Here is a 23,730-nt window from a genome sequence, read left to right as displayed (position 1 = left end):
ATGCAAGTAAGACGTCTTATGATCCGAATTTCGACCCCAGGAACTAGGTGAAAGCACCATCTTAGCCACGTTCAGTTGGTATGAGTCGTGCAACAGTCAGAGCACATTTACCAGTCGCTATCACATCTGGGCAGAGTTCTATCACGCTGTGGAATCACCTAGATCATACAGTACGGTATATTATAATGTTCTTCCTCACTCACAATGAATCAGAAACACGTTCCAGTCACTTCAACGCAACTACACACTTTCAACTGCGAGGTCTCAGGTGCGGCTCAGAAAGACATTTACCAAAACGACAGCAAACATCCCATCGGCTTCAACACTCAACATTCAAAACGCCATGGCAGCCTTCCATGGACCCTCAACCACTCCATTAAGCGAGCTGAACTCCTCAGAGTCTGGTAAGCTGGAGCGGAGAGTATCAAACGAAACAAGCAATGGGGATGGTGGGTCTTCCGGTACGGAGCAATCTTTTCGTACTGCGTACGCCGATATACCTCCTAAGCCTAGGCAAAGTCGTTTCATCGAGCGATTCGAGAGCGTGAAGCAGCTGACCGTGGGGAACCTCGCTGCACTGCAGGCTGGTTACAATGACGTACAATCTCAGCCTACATCACCTCTAGACGGCGAGTTGCACCTCAGACCGTCTCCCGGTGCAACGGCATCTCTCATCAAACGTAAGCCGCTGCCAGATACAGCGCAAAAAGCAATCATAGAGATGAGAAATGAGACCGATGTAGAGTCGTTTGGAAACAGCGGAGATGAAGCTTCCCATCAAAACCACACACTTGCGCATCCAACGCACGGCCGCAGGCCGTCTTTCCATCGCACGAATACCGTGTTCACGGATTTCTTGCCTTACAACCAGGTGCGAACCTGGCAACAGGTTGATAATGAGGAATATCAAGACCGTTGTAGGCATTCCTTATCAGCTATTGCGTTGGATAGAATGAAAAAGCTCAATCTAGACCGCGATACACTATCGGCTCAAAGGAAGAAGACTGCAAATCAGTTGAAGAAAGTGATCGAACAGCACATACTTGACAAGGAGAAGTCAATTTCATAGATCTTTGACGTACAGCTAGTTGTTGAGTGAGGCAGACTACTTTAGAGAGTTGCAAATACTGTTTCTAGCGCCACGCGAATTGCCTCAAAGATCATGCATTGCGACCGGCTTGCTCTATCCGTCGCTTCGACTCCCAGAGTATCACTGTCCCGACCATTCTCCTAGTTTGCAGTAGCACTGAGTTAGCGAGTTCTTCCTCGTTGAGCTACAGAGGCGCACATGTCTCTTTGCGTCTCCTAGTCCCGGCCGCAGCTATTCTAGACTAGCGTTGTGTATCTCATGATATCGGGGCTCGCGTACAGTTAAATCTTTGCAGTTGACTTGTGTTGTAGAACAGATAAATGTGATTGCGTAGGCGGTGCCCGGACCACAGCGCCGATGTGTGGTTGCGGTTTCGACGCTCGTAGTTTGTGTGACTGTCGGTCTGCCACGCGTTCCTCACGACACAAATCCGAGAAAGCGAGAAGGTCTGTGGTGTCGCTGCGTAAAAGGCAAGTAGAGCCTGTGCAGAACAACCGCAAATGATTTCTGCGTAAATGCGATACGGCCTCTGCTGTAATTGCCATTCAACTTCCCTACGACCTAAGTCGCAATATCCGTCACAATTCCTCATTCATCGCGTGTTGTTGGGTCGATACCACATCTATGTAAAGGTTAGCGCAAATGTTGTGCGCATTCGATTGCACTGTTACGATGCGGGTGCAAGAGCAAATAATCGGCTTTACGATCGATAGTTCTGCACGGCGAGTAGGTTCGCGACGAGCTAACTCGGGAGTCGTCATTAAGCAGTGTAATTATGTTAGCAGGCTGTCATCGAGCGACTGATGGACGATATCCTCTTTAGCCGTACACTTCATCTCGACTGTTATCTCCGCAGTCGTGCAGATTGAGGAAGGTTGTCTTGATTGTAGCCCGCATCGTATACGATGTCTCAGCGGAGTTTGTGCCGCTGTCGTAGAAGACGGTCGGTATGATGCGCTGGCAGAGACTCGTAGGCACGATAGAGAGAAGGTGGAGGATCATACACACCTAGAAGCTCTGGATGAGGAAAGGCCAAGTCGATAGTATTTGCACTCTCAAATACTGGTGGGATTACTGTCTCCATTGCGACGTACTCGGTTCGTATTAGATGTAGTTTGCATCATCCAGTTTCTCCATATGTTTCGCTGTAAGGTTATGCATAGACTTTGTAGAACTTCGGGTGTAAATAAATTCGAATGATGAACCGTTGGTGGAAGTTATGTAGCGCATTACACCAATGGACGCACACACATGTCATTCAATGAACGGTGTATTCTTGGAGTGCCGCAACAGCTTGAGACAAGCTTTCGCCAATCGAACTCATATGCTGAAGCCCGATTCCAAAGCATCTGCCCAATCCCAAAGCAAGCCTTGATCAAGATCCATTGCAAGGTCCATGTTGTACTGAGATGTCTCCAAATCAGCGAATAAATGATCCTGTTCTTCCAGGGTGGATGGTGTATGAAGCGACGTTTCCACGAGTTCTGGTAGTGGTCCAACGGGTACCTCAGCGGTCTGAGACGTAGAATGCGCTGTATCGTCTCTGAGATTAGAAGTAGAGCCCGCAATCTCGCTGACCAAATTGTCCTCATCCGAGTTCTCTTCGCTAGGCACTATACGTGCGCGGAAATCCACCTCATTTGACGCCTTCTGAGCTGGGAGCGGTACATTCGGCTCGTCGATGCTACGAAGCATATTACGGATGTCTTTGACGTATATAGCATACCTTGGGAAGTAAGAGAGTAGACTTTGCAATGTCGCGATGAATGCGACTAGGTATCGCCGTGCGGTTTCGGGTTTCATGACGTAAGCAGGACTGTCACGGTGGCATGCGTAGAGTATAGCACACGAGGCCTGATACAAGATAACGAAGCAAGATGTATCGCTGACATAAGGACTGATCTCCACCAGACCGTAGGTTGATGCAACGATCTCGCCTATGGAGATTGCGTGCTCGAGGCATTTCGACTGCGCGTATGCAACAAGTTCGGGTGAACTGGAGTAGATAACCGATTGCGGAAGAGCCTCGCGGTATCCTGGATTGAGCAACCGATAAAGTTCGCAATGACAGTGGTGGAAGTAAAGATGTAAAATAGTGAAAGTCGTGCGCTCGGGAGAGAACGTCCGGAGTTGATAGGCACGTGTGCTGAATACCAGCGCTGCGGGCAAAGACTCGTGTATCTCCCTAAGCTCTCCTTCAAGCATTTGGAACTGTGCTAGGGAAGTCTCCGGGCTAAGCGAAGCGTCCAGGAGTTGTTTCGTATACCTGCCATATTAGCGAAATCTCAACACATGGCCATAGTCGGGTAGCTTTACTGGAGTACATGGTTGCGGGTGTTGAAGATACGCAGCAAAAACGCCGCGGGTGTAAGCTTGGAGTTGTCCGCTTGGGTTTCATGGATGTGTGGTGTCGCGACAGGAGTGTCGATTTGGAAAAAGTGTTCTGGGCACGGAAGTTGTACATGTACTGAAGTCGCGGGCAGAAGGATGTATTCCTGCTATCAAATCAACACTGATTCAGCATCAAGTGAGCGAAGTCATGGAAAATCCGCCAACCTCTCTTCACAGAAGAGATTCAAGCGGATAACGCTGAAGATTGACGTCTTGGGCGTGGACTTACCGGAACACCACCAGCATGGAGTCTATCCAATGCAAACATGCACCACAAGAGCCTCCGTCGAGATTCCTGTTCAACAAATGGCAGCTGTCTGTCCTCTTTGTGCAGCTTGAGTAAGTAAGCCATCCTGACTGCCAACGATATATACGTGAAACTTTTGCCGTTCTGGTGATTATACATGCAATGCAGCTCAAGGAGCATCAACGCCTGAACATCAGAAACATTCATTTTCCCCATGTTCTGGAATATGATCGTCTCAGCCTGTTCGATCCATGATTTGATCATGCCTGCTCGTTCCCTAGCAGATGACAGGAAGCGTGACGACACACCGCATACGGCAAGAAGCAGCGCTGGTGAAACAATGCCAGCCGTGTACTGTCCCAAGAATTCTGCTCGATGCAAGAAGCTGAAAATCGGAACTGGGTAAATGTAGTCGTAATAAGCGTCAATATGTTGTCGGATGACGGCTCGATCGCACCCAAGAATTCTGGGTCCATTAGCTATAATAGACTCAATTGAGTGAGCTCATATACTTGTCAATATGTTCAGTGGAAGAAGTATCTGGACTCGCTGTAACCTCACTCCCGGTTGTCGGCGTGCCATGCATTGCCCTGCCGACGTCATCCCCTCCCGACTGGTTAATAACTTGTTCGGCAGAAACCAGACTTCTTTTGTGACGTTCTCCAGCGCGGTATTGGCGAACCGAAAGCGTATAGTTGCATGGAATGTTGAGCTCTCGACAGCGGCGACAGCTAGGAGTTTCACCTGTGCATCGCGATCTCTGAGAACGACATGCATCACATGCTCGCGTGCCTCGCTTTCGAGATGCCACCGGTAGGTTGCCAACGTCGGCGATTGGGGTAGTAGCAAGGCCCAAGGAGCATTGAAACCCCAGTCGCTTACATGCATCGCAACTAACTGGGCCGCCTTCACATCGAACCTGTAACCTGAGGTAAGCATTTACTTTATAGACAGTCGAGGATCATTACCTTTCTTTGCCTACACTGAGCGCAGGCTACCATTTTGGACGTTCTTTGCAGCCAGAACAGGTTTGCTAGGTGGGACCAGGTCTTTCGTTATCATCAAATTTCCGAGCGAGTTGTCGCCGCCAAAGATTCTAGCCACCACCACATGGTAGCAACACAACAGTTCCAGACAGTGATCATACTCTCAAGACCGTCGGTTATTGAGACCCGGTACGGGCCTACGGGTCGTGCTGGATGTGTCTAAACAGGGGGCATATGGCGAAGAGTGGATGAAGTCGAACTAGGAATTAGCGTCCGGCTGTCGGCATCTACGAGCGCCGATTGGCCACATGGCTGGAGCGGACTACACAGTCTGTAACAAGCCCGACGACTTTGACTCCTGCAAGGTTCAATTCCATCCATTCTACCGCATAGTCGACGGCCAAGCTCACCAGAATTCGTCGCATTCTCTCCATGCACCATGATTTGTATAGTTTGGAAAGACGATCAGGGAATTATCACCCCACCGCAACTGCCACTCATCAAGTGCGACCCGGACAGCTGTCATTGACACCAATCCCCTCAATCCTCGAGAGGCACTGCCAGAACGAGCGCGTCCGTGGACCTTGGACATACAACCAACGACTGTCTGCTCAATTTCAGGGTTGTCATTCACGAGAACCAAATCATGAATGCAATGATAATACTTTCGTAGTTCTAGTCACATCATGGCTGTGGACTGATATACAGCAAATGGATGCAATCTACTGGACCGTTACATGGACTTCATATCCCCGCACCTCAATGTTTCCGAACTCAAGCGACTCTGCGCTCCATGATACTCTATTGGAATCTGGATGCCTCTGCTTTGAACTTCCGAGCGCTGATCTTCTCATGAAACAGATGATCCAGGGTCTCCGGTGTCATGCCCTTTGTTTCTGGTAGCCTATAGTAGGCCCAAATCAACAGACATACATTTAAAATAGCAGCAGGAAACGCAGCTTTCCCCTTAAGATCCCACTTGCTCGGATTGAGCATGTATGGCGAGATAACGACGTTGATGATAGAAAGGAAGTAGTACATGTTACGACCAAGAGCGATTGTCTTATAGCGCAACTGTACTGCGCCGACTTCAGCGGCGATAGCATAAGGAATTGGACCAATCGTTATGCCTAACCCAGCGTTAGCTCTGACAAGTATTCGAAATCAGGAGCTTATACTTACCGTAGGTGAAGAACCAAATCATCAATATGGAGGATTGTGCCCATTTGATGCTGGAGTTGCTGCCTGCGTTTGGCGCGAACTCGAGAAAAGCAACAATCCACATGATTGGCAGCATGATGGCTAGACCTGCAATGTAGATGGTGCGCCGCCCCATCCGAGGCTGCAAGAACCACGATGCGCATGTGCCAACAAAAGCCATACCAAAGACGCCCATCGTAAGGTTGAAAGAGTCACTTGGAGCAAGTCCGGCGAGGGTGAAGAAGTAGGTCGTGTATCCCTGGATGATGAAGCCAGGAAGTATTTGTCCGCCCCAAGAGAGCATTGCGATCTCCGTCCTACGCAGATTCGTGCCTTTGAAGCAATCCAGGAAAGATCCACCAACTTTCAATTTACGCTCCAGTGCAATGGTATGCTGCATCATGGCAAGACGATGGTCGTTGTTAACTATCCCAGAAGGTGCGCTTACCAGGCGGTCCAGCGTCTTCCTTGCTTCATCGATACGCCCTTTGCGAACGAGCCACCACGGGCTCTCTGGTGAGAACCAGGTGGCAAAAATCAATACTGGTGGCCACATCCACTGGAGCGCGAACGGGACCCTGAAAGACCACTCCGACTGCACCGGTAGCATGCCTCGTAGGACACCGGTCGCAAGGATTCGTCCGATGACCCAGCAAAGATTGACGTATGTCGTAAGGTATCCTCTTAGTGCCATAGGGACGATCTCAGCGGCGTATGTCGGTGTTGCTGCAGCGAAGAGGCCCCAGGTACACGCACTATGCTTGTTAGAGCTTTCCAGGCATCATTTTTTCGGTGCCATCAAGTACCATAACAACTCGCCCGCAAACAGTATCTCAACGCTCTGCGCTGTAAAAATTATAGCGACAAATCCAGCCAGGAAGCAATGCGCTGCGATCATGACATATCGGGGTCCGTAGCGATCACCAAGGTATCCACTGGCAAACACGCCAAAGATGAGACCGATCAGTGATGCTAGACTTAGGCCCAGCTGCCAGTCTGCATCGACCTGCCATGTACCGTTTGGCAATTGTTCACCGTACTTTCGATTAAACTGGGGAAATGCGTAGAAGGAGCTGATGAGCTGCATGTCGTAAGACTCCATGATGGTGGCCATGGCTGTTGACAATGTAAGTAACAATTACAAGATCACAACCCCGCCTACTCACAAATAGTAATAGACCAAAACACGGCTTTTCGATAATACTTGAAGGCAGCCTTCAGAGGCATGGTCTTCTCCTGTTCTGTGCCTCGGGCAGCTTCGTCTTCATACCCTGTAACGTGTTTATCTGGTTCCACAGCTTCCATCGTGGTCATGGTGTTCTTTTCCTCTTGTGAATCATTTGGTGCCATAATATCAGAGTCTGTCGATGTACTTCGTTCTTGTCTGGGCAGGAGTGAAATATGATATCCACAGCGTTTGAACTGCGTTATATCTGCATGGATCACTTCTAGTCAACCTTATATACAGCACTGAGTCAAGCCTCTCTGGGCCTTCTTCGGCAAGCGGGTAATAGAAGCTGGGGCAAAACCTGGGGATGCAAAGATGTCCTGCAGGATTTCATTAAGCCACCTAGGATTGTCGGCCGTTTGCAGCTCCGGTTGGTCGCGCCTAAACAGCGATCAAGTCGTGCCTCTAGCCATAATGACGATATCCAATACCACATGAGTCGCGGTACTTTCTCAGGATCATGTGGTACGCGCCAAAGTCTTGTCGGACGAATGCTCACTTGGTTGAGCCACCGACAGGCGTCGGTTACCAGATTTGGACGAGCCCGACACCCGTAGCGTGGGATCGCTCCACTCAGACCTCCGCATCGCGTGTCTCCTCAGCCCGTCTGCTCTCTTGCGCCCAAGCTACTATCAGTTTGCATTACCGATGAGACAGTGCAGGATGGATTTCCGAGTTTCTTCGAGCCAGTTGCGGCTTATGCTTGTCCGCGTGACGGCTAATCACGCGTTTAAGAGACGCGTAGTGCCCTAACATGACATCTCCCTTCTTCCACCATTCCTTCATTTATGATTATTAAAGTTATTCCAACCATCCTGACAGAGATTACGAAAGTGAGCGCGCGTTAAAGGCTTTCTCAGTATTATACCGAAGATGGCGACACAAGACCGCCCAAACATCATCTTCATGATGGCGGACGATCACGCCTCAAAGTCCATCTCCGCCTACGGCGCTGGCATCAACCACACCCCGAATCTTGACAGGATTGCCAAAGAGGGCATGCTATTCAATCATTGTTATGTAACGAACAGTATTTGTACTCCGTCGCGTGCTGCAATTTTGACAGGAACCCACAACCACGTCAATCTGGTCATGACACTCAACTCCGAGATCAACGAACGCCTTCCCAACGTGGCCAAAGCCTTGCAAGCGGGAGGCTACCAGACAGCAATGGTGGGGAAATGGCACCTTGGCGAAGGTAAGGGACATGAGCCAACAGGTTTTGACTACTGGAGTATTGTGCCTGGGCAGGGCGAGTACTACGATCCTATGTTTATCGAGCCATCAGGTACAAAGCGGGTTCCAGGATATGCAACAGATATCATTGCCGAGAAGAGCCTGGACTTTATCAAGAACAGGGACAAATCGAGACCTTTCTTCGTCATGTGCCATCACAAGGCGCCGCATCGTAGTTGGGAATGCGACCCGAAGCACAAGCATCTGTACAAAGATCCAGTTCGATTACCGGATACCTTTACAGACGACTACAAGAATAGAGCCAGGGCTGCCAAGATCGCGAAGATGCGCATTGCAGACGACATCACATATCATGACTTGGGATTGGTCCAGCCAGATGGCGGCAACGAAGTCGGTGAGAAACTGATCGATATATACTGGTGGAGTGAGCGCAGCCCATCCATTTCGTTTCTACTTCTCGGCGTGCTGATTTTGCTACTAGACGATCGAAAGATTCCTAACCCTGAAGATGTTACTAAGATGCGCCTTCTCGATAAAGACGACGGAACCGTCTTTACTTTCAAAACCCCCGCAGAGCTCGCCGAGTTCAAGTACCAACGATATATGCAACGCTATCTTCGCACCATCCAATCTATTGACGATAACACGGGCCGAATGCTAGACTACCTGGACGCAGAGGGTCTGGCAGAGAACACAATTGTAATCTACACCTCAGACCAAGGCTTCTTCCTTGGAGAGCATGGTTGGTTCGATAAGCGCTTCATGTATGAAGAGAGTTTCCAGATGCCGTTTCTGGTACGCTGGCCCAAGGAGATTAAAGCGGGATCCGTATGCGACGACATCATTTGCAACGTGGACTTCGCGCCAACGTTTCTTGATGCTGCGGGTCTGCGCATACCGAGCTATATGCAGGGCGTATCCTTCCGCAAGCTGCTACAAGGCCAGATACCTTCGGATTGGCAACAAGTTGCATACCACCGGTACTGGATGCACAACGACATGATTCATGCGGCATATGCGCATTACGGTGTGAGAGACCAGCGATACAAGCTCATTTACTGGTACAATGAGGACTTTGGGATTGAGGGTGCGAGACCAGCGGATGCCGAGCATAAAGAGTGGGAGCTGTTCGATTGCCAGGAAGACCCGCTGGAGCTGTTCAACGTGTATGCCGATGCAGGATACAGGGATGTGGTAGAACATATGACACGGTTGCTGGAGGATAAGATGGCAGACATAGGGGATACACCAGTGCATCCAACAAGGAACAGACCTGGTGGTCTCACCAAAGGAAGGATATGAGGATGAATGTAACGCAATAATCTTATTACCAGATTACAGGTGCTCTCGGAGATTCTTGCTCCTTTTGCTACAAGCTGCCGTTATAGCTTCCGCGTCTGTGTACCTTACTCAACCCAAAGGCTCTGCATAGTATTCGACTCGCTTTGTCAATGTTTTACATCCGTCCATAGATTGATTGAGCAACAATCGCAGCTGCGCCTTGTCTTCATCTTCCTTCTCATCCAACCATGTATGTCGGAACATGTTCCCATTCTCTGTTTTGTCAATCACTTTCTCCAGGTCTCTTTTCTTCTTTTCCAAGTCTGTCAGTCGCTCAAGCAGCTTAATCTTCTCAATCCGCAACTGCACGATATCATTCATGAGTCGGGTTAGGGTTATACTAAAGTAGGTTATAATAGACTGTGATAGAGGTAGTTTTAGTAGAGTCTTAGTATGAGTAACCTTCAAAGCATGCACCTACGTTAAAAAGATTTCTATAGTTATTATACTATTCTGCGAGCCTAGTATTCTTTACAAACTTTATTAGCAAAAAAGAAAGTGTGTCGTTCCGAAACTTTAGGCAGGCATTCTAGCGGCATCCTGAGATCAAAAAGAACGTCGCCCGACCAGGGACTCGAACCCTGAGCCTTGAGATTAAAAGTCTCACGCGCTAACCAATCTAAAGTATGCCCGTTAGTCAACTGTTGAGTTGTGGTAGTAAGGAACGGTGAGTTCTTACTGTGCCAGCCGGGCTGTGATGTGGTTGATGAGCAAAGTCAGCGGTATGATATTTATAACTTCCATATTTGAGCCACAGGTTTGCATTGACGGTGCTGCTCGTTGGACGGTCAACACAAAGAATGATGGTGGGGTTGGTGGAGTCATGCTTTTAGTCGCTTCCTTAGTGCTTGGTGCTCCGGTGGGGTCCACGCATTATGCGTCATCGATTTCCTCCATCAGAGGAATTAGGTAGGCAAAACCAATAAAGATTGTAGACATTTACATACCTCACAGCTAAAGCGTTGAGCGAAAGTCAAATAAGATGTTTGTATGTAGTTAGATGTAATTACACATCTCCCAGATCCATTTACAGAAGAAAGCACTTTTGTGCTATATATCCAACATGTTCAAGTCGTCACATCGTAGATGCCCCAGGCAACCACACTTACTGCGGCGCGTTGACCTTTCCAGCAACAAGCGCAATGAGCGCAGCACCAACACCGGATCCATCCTTCGCGATACCGATCCTGACTCTCTTCTCGCCCTTTGCACCAATTTCGGGCACCGCACGTAGCGCCTCACGAATGTACTCCTCAAAGTTAGGGTAGAATTCAACGAGCGAGCCATCGACACCGACATCGATCTCGTCGCCTTCAGTGGCTTCGACATCCCCACGTGCAGGCTCGATGCCTGACTTTTGCTCTGTGGTAGCTGATCCCGAAGACCTGTCCAGACGACCAGTGTTGATGACAATACCGGCGATGGCGACGGCAGCAAGACGCGCCGCGCGGCGACCGATTGCTCCAGCAATTTCGCGGACTGCTTCTGCGTCCTCTGCACTGACGGCGGAGATGTCATAGTCCTTGTCAAGTGTCTGTCGGAGCATGCGGTAGCCAGGGCTGTTATCGCCAGCGCATACGCTGAGGAAGCTAGTGTCGAGACCCCACTGCTTCCATATCGGGCTACTGTCGTGAATTTGGGTGGTGCTGTGGACATCGTTTGAAGACGAGTTATCGTCGGTGAAAAGCGGAACATTGGGGTCCTTAACGAGCTTGAGCAGGGCAAGACGTAGAAGCTCTCCCAAGAACATGCCTGACACGCGCTTTTCGAACATTTGGATCCCAGGGTTCACAGAGTCCTTGTCAAGCTGAACGTCATAGGGGCTGTTGGGCAGCGTGCGGAGAGAGTTGTCAAAGGAGCCCCACTCAGTGTTGACAATCATCTCTCCAGTTGACTTGTCGTATGCGCCAGTGCTGGTGTCCTTCGACATCTTCTTGACCTTGTCCAGCTTCTCAACGTAGGCTCCGTTGGTACCAGTTCCAAAGATAGCACCGAGTAATGTGCCAGTCTTGCCAGGCGAAGTGTATGAGCGGGCCATGAGGGTTCCGACAGTGTCGTTTACCAACGCAGCCACCTTGACGGGGAGATGGAGCTCGTCAATCTCCTGCTGAAGCAGGGCGCATACATCCTTGCCAACTGCGTCTTGAATGTCAAAACCCTTTGTCCAGCGCATCAGCATACCCTTGTTGATTCCAATCTGGTGTACGGGGAATGAGAAGGTGAAGCCCAGGTTGAATATCTCCTCATCTTCTGGCTCGCCTGCCTTTCCCTCTCTGCGCCTGAGTGTTCCGGCGTAGTGTTCTTCGTGGTGCAATTTGAGGAAGGCTTCGATCTGTCTCGCGAGGAAGGAGAAGAGCTCTTTCGATGTCTTCGCGACCATGAGCTCGCGCGGGATGGCTACCTTGCTCTGAGTGAGGGAGAAGGTGGTGTTGCCGTGGAGCTCGATGGAGCAGACGCGGAAGTTGGTACCCCCGAGATCGACGGCCATGTAGAGGCCCTGTACAGCATTAGATGAGGGTGGATACCGGCGTATATAGAACCCATACCTTTTCCGTGCCATTGGGGACGGCAGTGACGTATGTCGGGATCTGGCTCATCTCAGTGCCTTCCTTCTCTAGACCTTCGTCTGCGCGTCGTCAGTGGCCAATTGCCCAGTCCATATTCTTGTGCGTACCCATCTCCCGAATAAACTCCTTGACGGCCTTGTTGACAGCATTGTCGTCGAAGTCGAACTCCGCGGCGACGCGCTTCGCCTGGTCTGCGAGTGTCATGCTGCGCTTATGTTGTGTGTTGAAGGTACCGACGAACTCGACCTGCTGCTCAGGCTTCGGGCAGATACTCGGTTCCTGGAGGACGATCGGATTTCGGAGTGAGAAGGAGGGAGCTTGTTTGTTGATAACAGTGCGTAAGACGGCGTTGGAGAAGTGGGGTGCGAAGAAACCGGTACCCAGCGCTAGCAGCAGAACAAGGACGGTGACTACCGTGTGGGTCGCGAAGGGACTTCTTGTAGGTCTTGGGCGATCGGGTCGCGCGCTCTGTGTCGGGCTCTGAAGCGGGCGCGTGGCTTTATTGGGGCGTGACAGCGAGCTGATGCTCATTCTGCCCCGCGTTGTCCAGCTATGACGGAGAACGAGGGGTAGGCAAGCTTGGGCGTGCAATTACCATGCATGAACACCATCACTTGCATGCCAACGCGTTGGGATACGAGTCAAAATCACTCCCGAGACGTGCAATTGGTTTAAAGGCGGAACGAGAGCATTGCCTCACTTCCGGAAGCTCTTTGCACGGCACGATGCGCTAGTGAAAGTAACGAGCGACCTAGCCGTCGGCATCGTGAAGTGAGGAGCTTGAGCACGTGCACAATCTCCCGTGATCTACGTAAGCGGCTGGCTCCGGAACAACGGCACAACACAGTCTCCGTACAATCACAGAGCCCAGAACTTGGCAACAGCTTGATATGCTCTATTAATTTCTTGCCTCCCCTGACAAGAAGTCAGCTCGGGCAGACACCTAGCTGGTCACCAATAGAGCATAGGGGAACATTGTCAGGAGAAAGGAACGTCTTGCTTGCTTTTGTGCTCGTCGGCCTACATATGCTCAACTACGAAGATGCTTCTCCATCCAGCCTTCAACATGGTACGCGCTACGGTTTGTGTAGCTATGGTAGGTATACACAGCACTTGGGAATAGGATAAGCCCATGGGAGCAAACAAAGGAAAAATGAATGACAAGGTACAAGCAAGCAAAATCCATATGCATGTATCGAAAACTCCGTAGCATAGCAAACAAGTGGTAAAGGGAAATAACCCAACCTCCACTGAGCATAAAACCCATCCATGCAAACAAGGAAAACATGATTAGCGGGCTGCCACAGTCTGTGTGTGTAGGAGAAAAAGGGAGGCTGTTGCCGCCGCCGTAAGAGCGTTCTACAAGTATGTACGATATAGACAAAAGAGAAAACCCGAAAGCAAAGGCTTCAGTCGTGCGAGGCCGGTTTGTGTACGTCAAAATGTGTCCCTTGCCGGCCCAATTCTATTCGTCATTAGGACATCCACCATCTGGACGAGCCTCTGGCTGTCCATGAAGCCGCCCGGACCGCCGTAGAGAGTCTTGTCGGCTGGATGGTGATGCTTCGGTGCGTATACGTGTTTGTGGAAAAAGGTGTCGAAAGAGACGTCTAGACTGCTTCGCTAGCTGTCTTAGACGAGAAAGGATGTGTGTCGAGTGAGGACCAGTAGATGATTTCGGCAATGTCGTCGAGGTTGAAACAGTGTCCATGCCAGATGCCAACATTCAAAACGGATGGCCACCAAATCTGAGTCGAACATTATCCCAATTACCGAACGCCAACGGGGGGACGGGGTCCAAGGCTGCTTTGGCTGCTGTGCGCAGAGTTTTCCGTAGAATCTACTGCTTTTGCGCTAGCGGAACTATTTGATGCGCTTCCAGTCAGACTGCGAACTTGGGTACGAGACTTGGGCGGGTAGAGATTGCTCACCCCAGCGTGTTGTTCAACTTGTTGTGGTGCCACCTCGTTTCCAGGGTTTCGTGGCATGGGCTGCCTCATGCCAGGAGGCGATGGCCGCCCGTTAGGAATCATTCCATTTGGAGGCATGCCATTGGGGACCATGCCGTTCGGGGGCATGCCATTGAAGCCGTTTGGTGGTGAGGGTCGGCCCATAGGTCGCGGGCCCGGACTGAGCGGGTTGCCAGGTGACTGGCTCATGCGGCGGGCGTTTGGTGCAGGATAAGCACCGTAGCCTGCGCCCCCTGAAAGCTCATCTAAACGAGCCGATGTTAGTGAGTTGGTTCTGGATTGCGCGCCCATAGCACCGCGATCGACGTGTCCGTAGCGGTCGGAGGAGTAGCCCATGAGGGGGTTGTTCATGATAGAGTCGTGGAGGCCAGGAACATCTGCCATCAACCGAGCACTACTCCGATTTTTGTTCATCCCCGGACGTCCAAAGGGGCCCCTGCCGCCCCTGTTCGGTCCAGGCGCGAAGCCTGCACCCTCGGGGTTTTGACGAATCTGCTTGGCGCTGGGTGCTGAGCGGTTGCGACGCGACGTGACGCTCATCATGTCGAAGTTGTCGGGGTCGATAATTGGGCCTCCGCGGCCTCCCATAGGATCGAAGAAGTCATCGCCATCATCGTCATCGTCATCGAATCCGCCCATTGATGGGGGTGGCGGGGGACGTCCTCGACCACGACCCATGGGTCCCATTGGAGGTCCCATCGGAGGTCCCATAGGGCCTGGACCCATTGGACCGCCACGTCCGCCTCGCATGTTCATCTCCTGCTCTCTGATCTGGAGTTCTCTCTGCCTAAGCATCAATTCTCTCTCGCGAAGTGCAATGTTGTTGGAAGAGTTTCCGGCGCTCTCGTAAGGGCCGCCATTGACGGCACCGTCTGGAACCATGTCGTCGTAGAGCATGAGATGGGAAAACTCCTCAAGATTGCCAGGGTCCTCGAAAGAGGGACGCCGATTAGGACCTCCGTTCATCCTAGGAGGATAGCCGTTGGGGCCCGGGGGTGGACCACGACGCATCATTGGAGGACCCCCATTGATTGACGGAGCACGGCTTCCTGGACGAGGGCCGCCCTTCATACCGTTACCGTTCATCATGGGCCCTTGGGTAGGGGGCCCACGAGGCATCGGCGCCGAGGATTGTCTAGGGGGAGGTTGCATGCCATTTTGAGGAGATTGTGTGGCGGGAGCTGGAGCAGCTGGGCGTGTGCGGTTGACGATGTTGAGGTGATGGAGTGTGGCATACAGAGTCTCGATCCGAGGCACAGCGACACCAGTTTCTTGTGCAATCTTGAGAGGGGATCCAAGATACGTCTCGATCTCCATCGGGCGCTTGGCCTCAAAGTCCATCCACATAGTGCTGTTGTTGTCCTGTGGACGGGTCATCTCTTGAAGCGTTGTTTCGCGGAAATCTTCGGGGAATGTGCAGTCGGAAGCATTTGCAAGCGCGATCATCTCATCAAGCACTCCGGTGATGAGAGCACGCACGCCAACCTTGTCCATCAGTTCAGCGTGGTTGGGTGTCTCGAATACAACACTGGCAGGGTGGAAAGCGATTGGACTGTCTAACGTTAGTTGATGATGTGCGACCATGGCACAAATGACATACCCTATCATTCGCTCGAACTGCTGTTGTCGTATGTTGGATGAGACCTTGCAGTCAACCTGTCCGGAACTCAATGTCATGGCCAGGGCTTCAGCCATGTCTGACTGGATCTGCGCAGGAATGTTGGCATTCCTGTTGGCAGGACCAACCCAGATGTCGGTCGCGCCTTTGTGCTCAAATTCGCTAGCTCCGAGCTGCGAAATTTCTGCTCCCGATACTAATGAAAGCACTACGTTTGTGGGGAAACGCTGCTCGAGATAGGATTCAACGCCAAGGCTGTGTGTAGTGTTCATAAGGATGCAGGTATGCTGAGGGGAGACGACCGACTCGATGATGTTGGCGATATCGTATACATCGGGCAGGGCTTTTACGCAAAGAAGGACGTAATCAAAAGGCTGCTTGGAAGAATGGGCGGCATCTTCGGGTGTGCGGACGACTGTGGAGTGTGAGCTGTACTCAAGAGTAAGAGTGACCTAGTTGGCTTACCAGCATGGGGCTTGAACCGCTCGTTGCCGTAGAGGGCAGATCTATGACGGGTAAGTGAGAGGCCATGAGAGGTACGCTGGCAGGAGGGCCTACTTGAATGATATGCCGTACTGGGCGACGCTCTCGTATCCCGACTTCCATACGAGGGTGACGTCGCAGGCATTGGTTGCTTGCAGTCGCCATGATAAGAAGGCCGAGACGGCATTACCGCCCACTGTAGAGAGTCAGCAGTTGTTCGGGCGCTGTGATGACGCGGCCCAACGCCCACGATGCAAGAGCAGGCGTGGGCGGCGTATATGGTACAGGCAGAGCGTGTGCGAGGGCAACGGAGCCCTCGGGTGCCGTGCGACGCTCGCGGGGAGATGACGCACCTGACAGAATGCGTAATCGGGGGACTGCTGGGGCCATGTTTGGATCGCCTTAGGGTGGGCCGCGAGGTGACAGACGACAGCGGCGGCGTGGTGAGGGTAAGGAGAGCCAAAAAGTTGGCGTTGGGAGCGCGCTTCGATGTAGCGCAGTTTGCGGGCAACAACGGACAGCGGCAGGTGAATTATCGATTAAGATAGTAGCGGAAACGAGTGTGCGGCGGCCTGGGAGATGAATCACTGGGGCGACTCGTAGCAGAACATTAAGAGAGAGGCGCGGGTGAGGAGGCAGGACGGGGACAAGACCAGACGGACTGGGTCGTGACGGGCGCAGACGGCGGAGGGTCAGGAAGCTACCACGACTACTGCAGTCGGGTCAGCGTGAGAAGGAGCGCACGGCGGGACGCGGGTTCCACGGCAGAGTCTCTGGCAAAGCGAGCGGACGCAGGCAGCAAAGATGCAGTGCAGGGCAGAGAGGATGGGTGAGGATGCTGGGTGTCGAGGTAGCGGTAGCAGTAGCAGTAGCAGACAAGCAAGCAAGTGCAAGCAAGGTTGATGCGCTGCCACGCAGAGCTGGATTGATATCCCGCTGACTGCCTGCTGGTGCCCACTAGAATGCTTTGGGCACAGGCCCTGCACTTATCGCTGTCGACGCCAAATCCATCGTTGATTTATTATGGGCGGGGCCGTGCCCGTCGTCATTGTTTTTTTGCTTCATAAAAAGGCATATGCGCGGCGTGGCGTGCACATCGCGCTCACGGTGCTCATGATTGCGACAGCAGCGGGCCCGGCCATCGCGCGCGAACGCAGAGCAGCCGGCCGCAAGCCATTGCCTCTGCGTCGCGCTGCAAACTGAGCGTTTTGCTGAGAAACACGCTGGAAACAAATCCACCTCGCAAGCCCTGGCTGCCGGATGCTTGCGCGGCATCATCCCGGCGAGCCAGGGAGATCAGCTTCGCCCACATGCATTCGACGATCTGAAGCCGTCGCCTACCACGAAAACCTGCTGCACCTCGCGCTTGGTGTCGAGCGCGCCGGCCATGGCTAGCTTTATGTCGCCCTTCATACACGGCGCTTGCACGCTGCCTCAACCATCCTGCGCGCGTCTGGTTCACAACTCACCACCGTCAGCGCCAGCCCGCAACCGTGCTAGCACCAGTCAAACTCGCGTGCTAGTCGTCACTGCAGCTCCGCGCGTCTGACGTCGACGTTCGCTACGTCTGGGCCAAGACCAGACCGTCCCAACGCCTATTCCACCGTCGAACTGGGGGCCGTGCGACCGCTGTCAATTCCCATCCTTGGTCCATCTCTCAACGGGCAGCCTGAAAATCCTCTAAAAGGGGCTGCCACTGTCCGAGATACAGCCCCGCCCAGATACGCCTATGGCTAATTTCCACCTGGGCCGTTTGGACTTCTCGGAGCTTCATTACGCCCGTCGCTGCTCGGACGAGTTTAGTCCTCGCGCAGCCTTACTCGGTAGAATAACCTGTGGGCCTTGCTGTACCTTGGACTCGGTCTTTCCACCAGCACCTCACCGCGAGCGGCAGTGCCGCCCGGAGCCACTACCGTACGATTCCTGCGACTAAATCCACCGACTGGAAATGCACGGCTCGACTTGCTTCCCGCATCCGAGCCACCTTGTGAGCTTACAAAATCAGACCAGAACTGGAGCGCCCAACTTAGCCCCGGGTACATGTGCCAGCAGCCAACACGACAGCAGCAATACACAGCGCTCGCCGTGTCTGAGGTTGAGCAACCCATCAATCTGCACGCCAATAACTAGCTGTCGCTCTTGCCACATTCTAATACGCCACCAGCTGCGTGGACCACTGTCAGCAGCCTGTGATATCGCCGCATGCAGCAGATCCGCGACTTGCTCCTGGATAGGACATCTCGCCAAGACATGCGCGAATCACTGTCAATGATCACTGCTTCCTTCGCCTGCTATGTGTACTCCTACCCGCACAGCTGAGCTTCAACAGCTTCACATGATCAAACTGTGCGAGTTTATCTGGAAGCGAAGCCATCGCTCTCGCGCTGTCAACTGCCGACCCACTGCGATCGAGATCTCGCTTCAGACGCGACCGCTCCTTCCTCGCCCATCTCATCTCTGCCTTGGCCGCACGCGACTCTAACACAGCCAGTTGCACTTGCTCGGTAGTCGCTCCTTCTACTTCCGTTACGCAGCACATCAACGCTAGCCTTCACTTACTTAGCCCACTCTTTGGACTCGCTCACTGTCTCCTTTCTAACCATGGTACATCTCACAGAAGTTGCCGCGCGATGCCGGCGACTCTGACAGCGGGCGCCAGACGGGAATTACAACCACTCCATTTCGTCCGTAAAACGTTGAAAAGCTTAACGCCTTAACCTAGCCAAGCAATCGCGTCTTTGATGTTCCCTGCGCCCGGGGCAAGGGATCCCGTTATTCGTATCCTCCCGCCGCGTTGGAAGCAGTCGAACTACTAGCAGACGGCGGGCGTGGAAAACGCGTCCAGCTAGGATGTACGCGTTTCGGCCAACGGTCGCTCAGCATGTTCCATAGCACGCGTCGTATACACGGGGAACGGGTCAGCCTAGGTGTTTCAACCGCTAACACAGCAATCATACGCGCTAACACTACAGTCGAGACGCCACATAAATGCGATCGAACATGTATGGGAAATGACGATTGCGATTTTGCAAGCCTGCCTATAATGCAAGGCCCTACCATATGCGGTCAGGCAACCACTTTCGGAACGCGATCTCAAAATAGATCTCTTCCCCCTCTGCCCATCACTTTGCACGCTCGCTGAAGCTTCATCTGCAAAGGGGCGAAACGGCTCGCCACATTATCAGCAAATCAATTTGATAGACGTCTCGCGATAGTCACTGCATTATTGAAACACGACTTTGCATCTCGTTACCTCTTATCGAATCACAAACTATGTGGCTTTAGCCTTCTGACATTTCGCTACCCATGTCTCATTTCAACCTCACTAACCGTTTCCGAGATCCTCGCTCGTGCTTCTGAGCGCAGCCCCGCCACGCGAGTCACTCTGCTCTTGTTCCTGACATGTGGCGCCACTGCGGCCCGGCAATGTGCGCGGCTGCCGAACAAGGGACTGGGTCGCCGCTGTCGATCTTCACATCACGAATTTCCGCAAGAGAAATATCGAAATAGCAACGCGGTGATCATCGCCTTATGTTGAGCCCGGCCTTGCGGATGGTGGTCGCGATGCGTGGCAGGCCCCTCCAAACCTTTGCCTCCCGCATACACCGCTTACCAACTTTCCCAACTTCTGTCTGTCGGCTAAAGAGGGACCAATAGTCCTTTATGTTGACAAAATACCGATGATCTCCAATTCACCAATCGTCTCGTCTAGGGGCACCCGCGGCTCCAATCGCTTGCTCGGAACTTGTCGCAGCCGTGCTCTATGTTCCGTAATCATATTTTAACGTCTATCAAATCTTATTGATATAATGTGCAGGTACGGACATGCCGCCAATACTCGAACGGAAGTTGCAGAAGCGAGATGAGCTTTGGTAACAGCCCTTACCTTTGAGACCGCTCAGCATATGGAGCCCGCAGACATCACGCCAACTTTTCTCCGCTGACCTGCTGCACCAACTGCTGTGCTCATATCCGGTATGAGTAATTTATGCGATACCCATAATATAAACAGAAGTAGTATACACCAAGTGGAGAGGCGAGTCTTATGTCATGTTCTGGTAATGTATCGGCTCGTAGATCGGTACAGGTTCCCCGTGAACATATAGACTGGGGGCTTGCATATAGCTGGTGCGCGGCTCGGAATCCGCGATCTAGATAGGATGAGCTATTTTTTTGATCTACTTTCGTAGAGGGCTGTCTCTATTGCAGCGACTCCACTACCCTTGCTACAAGACTGGCCGACTATCCTACAAGTTCTTCAAGAAGATTGCATGAGTCTAGTAGGCACAACATGAAATACCAAAGCCTTCAAGCTCGCGATAGGATCATAACATCTCAGAAACCAAGCCATCGCTAGAGCCTATAGTCGCGTTCGCTGCATGGTCTTCTGGCTGGTTGCTTCCAGATGACACTTTGACACCAAGCTCCATAGTCTTTCGATGCCGCTCAGAGTAGGCTGAATGTCTGTCGCATAATGAAACTGCTTATAAATTCCCCGCAAACCCCCAAGAGCAAACAAATGTGTATTCAACAGCCTTCACCTACAGGATCATGTCTCAGCCCTCTGTAACACCATGAAAGAATCCAACAAGTACGCCAGGCTACTGTCCCACGCGTTCGGTAACCCATCCACAAGCCATTTACTCTTTTCTCTATCAAAATGCACATATACCCTTTTCAGACAGCTGATCTACAGACCCTGAGCGACGATGGTCGCTTACTGCGGCAGTAGCCGTGGTTGAGGAAGAAGCAAACGGGAAAAGCCCTCTTCTAGCTTCTGCGCTCGAGCACAGATGGGCCTATATTTAGGAAAAGAGCGATACAGAGCTTCGGACTCCGATGTCCTTTCTATTCTTCTTCGGCACGCGGCACTCTTCGGGAGCAGGGCGTGTTGAGCCTGCTTTTGCGATTGCCCGAGCCGAAAAAATGTCGTGCTCAGCCAAAGCAATGCGGGTAAGAGAAAAAGAAACAAGGTACAGTGTCACGTTCGTGCTTGATGTCTAGAGTGTCGGAACGTTAAGATCACATTTGCGCAAAAGAAGTCATTGTGGACAGAAGGTTCGCATATCAATTTCTTTGGTTCCTCTCATAATGAGATAATAACTCTTGAAGCCTGCAATTCAGAACAGACTTCACCAACTTAAGAACCACCTTGCGCCGTTGCTTACGTGTTCATGGCACAGAAGGTTAATCGTGACTTTTGTCCAAAAGAAAGAACCCTCTCCTGCACCTTTTCCGTCACTCCGTCCGAGCGGATTTTAGTTGTCCATGTAGGTGGACGAGTTGATACCATCCTCGGGGAACTCAGGAAGCTCGACTTGGAAACGTTCCTCGATAGACTTGAGGACGGCCTCATCATCTGGGCTGCTCACGAAGGAGATACTGAGACCCTTGGTTCCGAAACGACCGGCACGACCGACGCGGTGGAGGTAGGCATCGGCCTTGTCGGGCATGTCGTAGTTGATGGCCACGTTGATGCGCTCGACGTCGATACCACGACCGAAGATGTCGGTGGAGACACAGATACGGGTCTGGAACTCCTTGAACTCCTTGTAGCGCTTGATACTATAGGTGAATCAGTATTGAACTAATGAGCAGAAACCGTTGAGTACATACCGCTCTTCTTGGCTAATGCCAGAGTGGACAGCAGTGCTGGGGAAGTTGCACTCGCGGAGAAGCTTGTCGAGCTCAGAGCAGCGCAGAGTGGAGCGAACGAAGATGATGACCTGGTTGAACTCCAAGCTGTCGAGCAGGTCGTTAAGCTTCCGGTTCTTCTCCTTCTCGTCAAGCTTCATGTAGTACTGCTGGAGACCGTGAAGCGTCAACTTCTTCTCGTCATCGACGTAGATCTCGAGCGGGTTCTGCATAAACTTCTTGCAGACAACGCGCACCTCCTTGTTGAGGGTGGCCGAGAACATCATCACCTGCTTGTGCTGAGGTGTAGCGCGGAAGATGGCCTGAACGTCGTTGCGCATATCTGCAATGTGTTAGCAGAAGTAGGTTGAAACAGACAAGTATACTGACCGGGCTGATCCAACATCTTGTCACACTCATCGAGGACGAAGTGCTTCAGGTTGGCAAGGCGGAGATGCCTATCGCGGACGAGGGCGTTGATACGACCGGGAGTACCGACGATGATGTGAGGGTGAGTGTCCTTGTTGCTAAGGAGCTCGATGTCCTTCTGAACGGGAGTTCCTCCGTAGAAGACACCAACCTTGACGTCAGGCAGGAACTTGGCGAAGCGGTTGTATTCGTTGCGGATCTGGTAGGCCAACTCGCGGGTGTGGCACATGACCAGGATAGTGGCAGTGCCGGGTTCGGGCTTCTCGTCCATCTGCTGGAGGGTTGCGAGAACGAAGACGGCAGTCTTTCCGAGACCAGACTTGGCCTGGCAGAGGACATCGTTTCCTAGGATGGCCTGGGGAATGGTAACTTGCTGGACTGTAGGGCACACGTTATGTCAGAATGATCTTTAAAACGGTCGAAACGAAGCGTGGGAAGCGAAGCGTCCGTCCATCTTGTGTAGCCGAGGTTTTCCATCTAGCGCGCGTGCCAGTCTGTCTTTCCTCCCCATACGCTCAATGGTGTGCCTCCTCTTGTACACCCACAACATGCACTCCTCCTCTGAAACCAGTCCTTCGGGACCACGGTAGTGAGCCAATAGGCACCACTGGCTTCTCGATGCATATACCGGTGCGCCTGCGAAAATGCAGTGCGCGTCGACGCTCGTAGGTAGCGGAAGGCACTCGGTCCCTCGCCACTTTGCTCGTATATAGACAGACCAGGCCGCATTACAGACAGTGCTCGTTTCGTAGATGGACAGACGCTTGTAGGTGGATAAGGCTGAGGGGAATTATTAGACTAACCCTCGGAAGGATGTTCGAAGCCACAGTCCGTGATTGCTCGTACGAGCTCGTCCTTGAGCAAGAAGTCGCGGAAACCGGTCGAGTGGATGCCGACGTAGCTGCCCTTCTTGTCGCCTGCAGCATCACCGGCAGTGACGCCGCCCTTGTTTGCAGCTGCGCTGCCGTTGGCGGGCGCATCAGTCGTCTGAATCTCCTCGTCGGAGTAGTCGATGAGATCTTCCTCGTGAGACATGATGGATTATGTGTCCGCGTAAGAGTGTGTCGTGTGTAGAGTTGGTGGTTGCGCGTGTCGCAAGTAAGGCTGGCAAACGAAGTGGAGTCGCGACGGTGCCGAGGCGAGGTATTATACTAAGAGCTACGAGTAGAAGAGATCAGCAATTGTATCGCGATTTCACGGTGACGCGAATTCGACGAGGTTGCTGTGGCTTAAAAGGTTCGTGGTGGGCGGTGGATAAGAGCGGTCGCCGGTCGCTGATGTCGAGGTAAAAAGCTCGGGGCGCCTTGCTCGGCGCGCACTAGGCTGCAAACGGACGGCTCTGAATCACA

At 52.2% G+C, this 23,730-nt stretch overlaps 7 protein-coding genes and 1 non-coding gene across 8 annotated transcripts; 2 read left to right on the top strand and 6 right to left on the bottom strand.

Annotated features, from left to right (window-relative positions):
* Nucleotides 1-204: 204 nt before the first annotated feature.
* On the top strand, nucleotides 205-1,069 carry BKA58DRAFT_402161 (uncharacterized protein; the record flags this gene model as incomplete). The annotated part of the gene is made up of 2 exons (XM_046171703.1): nucleotides 205-404; nucleotides 514-1,069. The coding sequence occupies 2 exons, from the start codon at nucleotides 205-207 to the stop codon at nucleotides 1,067-1,069; spliced, it is 756 nt and encodes a 251-aa protein (XP_046025509.1).
* A 1,170-nt stretch (nucleotides 1,070-2,239) lies between these two features.
* Nucleotides 2,240-4,935, bottom strand: BKA58DRAFT_180443 (fungal-specific transcription factor domain-containing protein). The gene is made up of 5 exons (XM_046165379.1): nucleotides 4,697-4,935; nucleotides 4,241-4,647; nucleotides 3,711-4,194; nucleotides 3,407-3,585; nucleotides 2,240-3,356 (listed from the first exon to the last, which is right to left on the bottom strand). Exons 1-5 carry the CDS (start codon nucleotides 4,727-4,729, stop codon nucleotides 2,411-2,413), a joined length of 2,049 nt encoding a protein of 682 aa, XP_046025508.1. The 5' UTR covers nucleotides 4,730-4,935; the 3' UTR covers nucleotides 2,240-2,410.
* Nucleotides 4,936-5,089: 154 nt separating this feature from the next.
* BKA58DRAFT_361648 (general substrate transporter) lies at nucleotides 5,090-7,297 on the bottom strand. The gene is made up of 4 exons (XM_046168789.1): nucleotides 7,081-7,297; nucleotides 6,721-7,030; nucleotides 5,897-6,669; nucleotides 5,090-5,844 (listed from the first exon to the last, which is right to left on the bottom strand). The coding sequence occupies exons 1-4, from the start codon at nucleotides 7,262-7,264 to the stop codon at nucleotides 5,516-5,518; spliced, it is 1,596 nt and encodes a 531-aa protein (XP_046025507.1). The 5' UTR covers nucleotides 7,265-7,297; the 3' UTR covers nucleotides 5,090-5,515.
* Nucleotides 7,298-7,751: 454 nt separating this feature from the next.
* Nucleotides 7,752-10,115, top strand: BKA58DRAFT_385431 (alkaline-phosphatase-like protein). The gene is made up of 2 exons (XM_046170376.1): nucleotides 7,752-8,763; nucleotides 8,821-10,115. The coding sequence occupies exons 1-2, from the start codon at nucleotides 8,016-8,018 to the stop codon at nucleotides 9,639-9,641; spliced, it is 1,569 nt and encodes a 522-aa protein (XP_046025506.1). The 5' UTR covers nucleotides 7,752-8,015; the 3' UTR covers nucleotides 9,642-10,115.
* A 124-nt stretch (nucleotides 10,116-10,239) lies between these two features.
* BKA58DRAFT_t43 lies at nucleotides 10,240-10,319 on the bottom strand. The gene has a single exon. It is a non-coding gene; the product is annotated as a tRNA-Lys (tRNA).
* A 307-nt stretch (nucleotides 10,320-10,626) lies between these two features.
* BKA58DRAFT_385430 (glucokinase GLK1) lies at nucleotides 10,627-12,991 on the bottom strand. Its single transcript, XM_046170375.1, has 3 exons — nucleotides 12,355-12,991; nucleotides 12,227-12,306; nucleotides 10,627-12,177 (listed from the first exon to the last, which is right to left on the bottom strand). The coding sequence occupies exons 1-3, from the start codon at nucleotides 12,776-12,778 to the stop codon at nucleotides 10,786-10,788; spliced, it is 1,896 nt and encodes a 631-aa protein (XP_046025505.1). The 5' UTR covers nucleotides 12,779-12,991; the 3' UTR covers nucleotides 10,627-10,785.
* Nucleotides 12,992-13,695: 704 nt separating this feature from the next.
* BKA58DRAFT_180384 (ketopantoate reductase PanE/ApbA-domain-containing protein) lies at nucleotides 13,696-16,991 on the bottom strand. The gene is made up of 5 exons (XM_046165378.1): nucleotides 16,672-16,991; nucleotides 16,394-16,514; nucleotides 16,301-16,341; nucleotides 15,818-16,250; nucleotides 13,696-15,769 (listed from the first exon to the last, which is right to left on the bottom strand). The coding sequence occupies exons 1-5, from the start codon at nucleotides 16,706-16,708 to the stop codon at nucleotides 14,017-14,019; spliced, it is 2,385 nt and encodes a 794-aa protein (XP_046025504.1). The 5' UTR covers nucleotides 16,709-16,991; the 3' UTR covers nucleotides 13,696-14,016.
* Nucleotides 16,992-21,282: 4,291 nt separating this feature from the next.
* On the bottom strand, nucleotides 21,283-23,629 carry BKA58DRAFT_385422 (P-loop containing nucleoside triphosphate hydrolase protein). The gene is made up of 4 exons (XM_046170374.1): nucleotides 23,185-23,629; nucleotides 22,343-22,759; nucleotides 21,935-22,295; nucleotides 21,283-21,883 (listed from the first exon to the last, which is right to left on the bottom strand). The coding sequence occupies exons 1-4, from the start codon at nucleotides 23,414-23,416 to the stop codon at nucleotides 21,577-21,579; spliced, it is 1,317 nt and encodes a 438-aa protein (XP_046025503.1). The 5' UTR covers nucleotides 23,417-23,629; the 3' UTR covers nucleotides 21,283-21,576.
* Between the last annotated feature and the right edge of the window lie 101 nt (nucleotides 23,630-23,730).

This window comes from Alternaria rosae, assembly GCF_020736505.1.
Source record: "Alternaria rosae strain MPI-PUGE-AT-0040 chromosome Unknown BKA58scaffold_5, whole genome shotgun sequence".
NCBI lineage: Eukaryota > Fungi > Ascomycota > Dothideomycetes > Pleosporales > Pleosporaceae > Alternaria > Alternaria rosae.
This window is presented reverse-complemented; position numbering and strand designations above follow the sequence as displayed.

Excerpts from the sequence above, each read along its gene's own strand:
- BKA58DRAFT_180443 (XM_046165379.1), bottom strand. The coding sequence starts at position 4,729 with ATGGTAGCCTGCGCTCAGTGTAGGCAAAGAAAG. Across the intron at positions 4,648-4,696 it reads CTCAGTGTAGGCAAAGAAAG|GTTCGATGTGAAGGCGGCCC; the intron begins GTAATGATCCTC and ends CTCAGGTTACAG. Across the intron at positions 3,357-3,406 it reads ACCCGCAACCATGTACTCCA|GTATACGAAACAACTCCTGG; the intron begins GTAAAGCTACCC and ends CTAATATGGCAG.
- BKA58DRAFT_361648 (XM_046168789.1), bottom strand. The coding sequence starts at position 7,264 with ATGGCACCAAATGATTCACAAGAGGAAAAGAACACCATGACCACGATG. Across the intron at positions 7,031-7,080 it reads GTTTTGGTCTATTACTATTT|CCATGGCCACCATCATGGAG; the intron begins GTGAGTAGGCGG and ends CATTGTCAACAG. Across the intron at positions 5,845-5,896 it reads GATTTGGTTCTTCACCTACG|GCATAACGATTGGTCCAATT; the intron begins GTAAGTATAAGC and ends ACGCTGGGTTAG.
- BKA58DRAFT_385431 (XM_046170376.1), top strand. The coding sequence starts at position 8,016 with ATGGCGACACAAGACCGCCCAAACATCATCTTCATGATGGCGGACGAT. Across the intron at positions 8,764-8,820 it reads GATCGATATATACTGGTGGA|ACGATCGAAAGATTCCTAAC; the intron begins GTGAGCGCAGCC and ends TTTTGCTACTAG.
- BKA58DRAFT_385430 (XM_046170375.1), bottom strand. The coding sequence starts at position 12,778 with ATGAGCATCAGCTCGCTGTCACGCCCCAATAAAGCCACGCGCCCGCTT. Across the intron at positions 12,307-12,354 it reads GGAGTTTATTCGGGAGATGG|ACGAAGGTCTAGAGAAGGAA; the intron begins GTACGCACAAGA and ends GACGACGCGCAG. Across the intron at positions 12,178-12,226 it reads TCCCCAATGGCACGGAAAAG|GGCCTCTACATGGCCGTCGA; the intron begins GTATGGGTTCTA and ends AATGCTGTACAG.
- BKA58DRAFT_180384 (XM_046165378.1), bottom strand. The coding sequence starts at position 16,708 with ATGGCCCCAGCAGTCCCCCGATTACGCATTCTGTCAG. Across the intron at positions 16,515-16,671 it reads CCGATTACGCATTCTGTCAG|TGGGCGGTAATGCCGTCTCG; the intron begins GTGCGTCATCTC and ends GACTCTCTACAG. Across the intron at positions 16,342-16,393 it reads CAGTACGGCATATCATTCAA|ATCTGCCCTCTACGGCAACG; the intron begins GTAGGCCCTCCT and ends TACCCGTCATAG.
- BKA58DRAFT_385422 (XM_046170374.1), bottom strand. The coding sequence starts at position 23,416 with ATGTCTCACGAGGAAGATCTCATCGACTACTCCGACGAGGAGATTCAG. Across the intron at positions 22,760-23,184 it reads CTTCGAACATCCTTCCGAGG|TCCAGCAAGTTACCATTCCC; the intron begins GTTAGTCTAATA and ends TGTGCCCTACAG. Across the intron at positions 21,884-21,934 it reads GGCATTAGCCAAGAAGAGCG|TATCAAGCGCTACAAGGAGT; the intron begins GTATGTACTCAA and ends ATTCACCTATAG.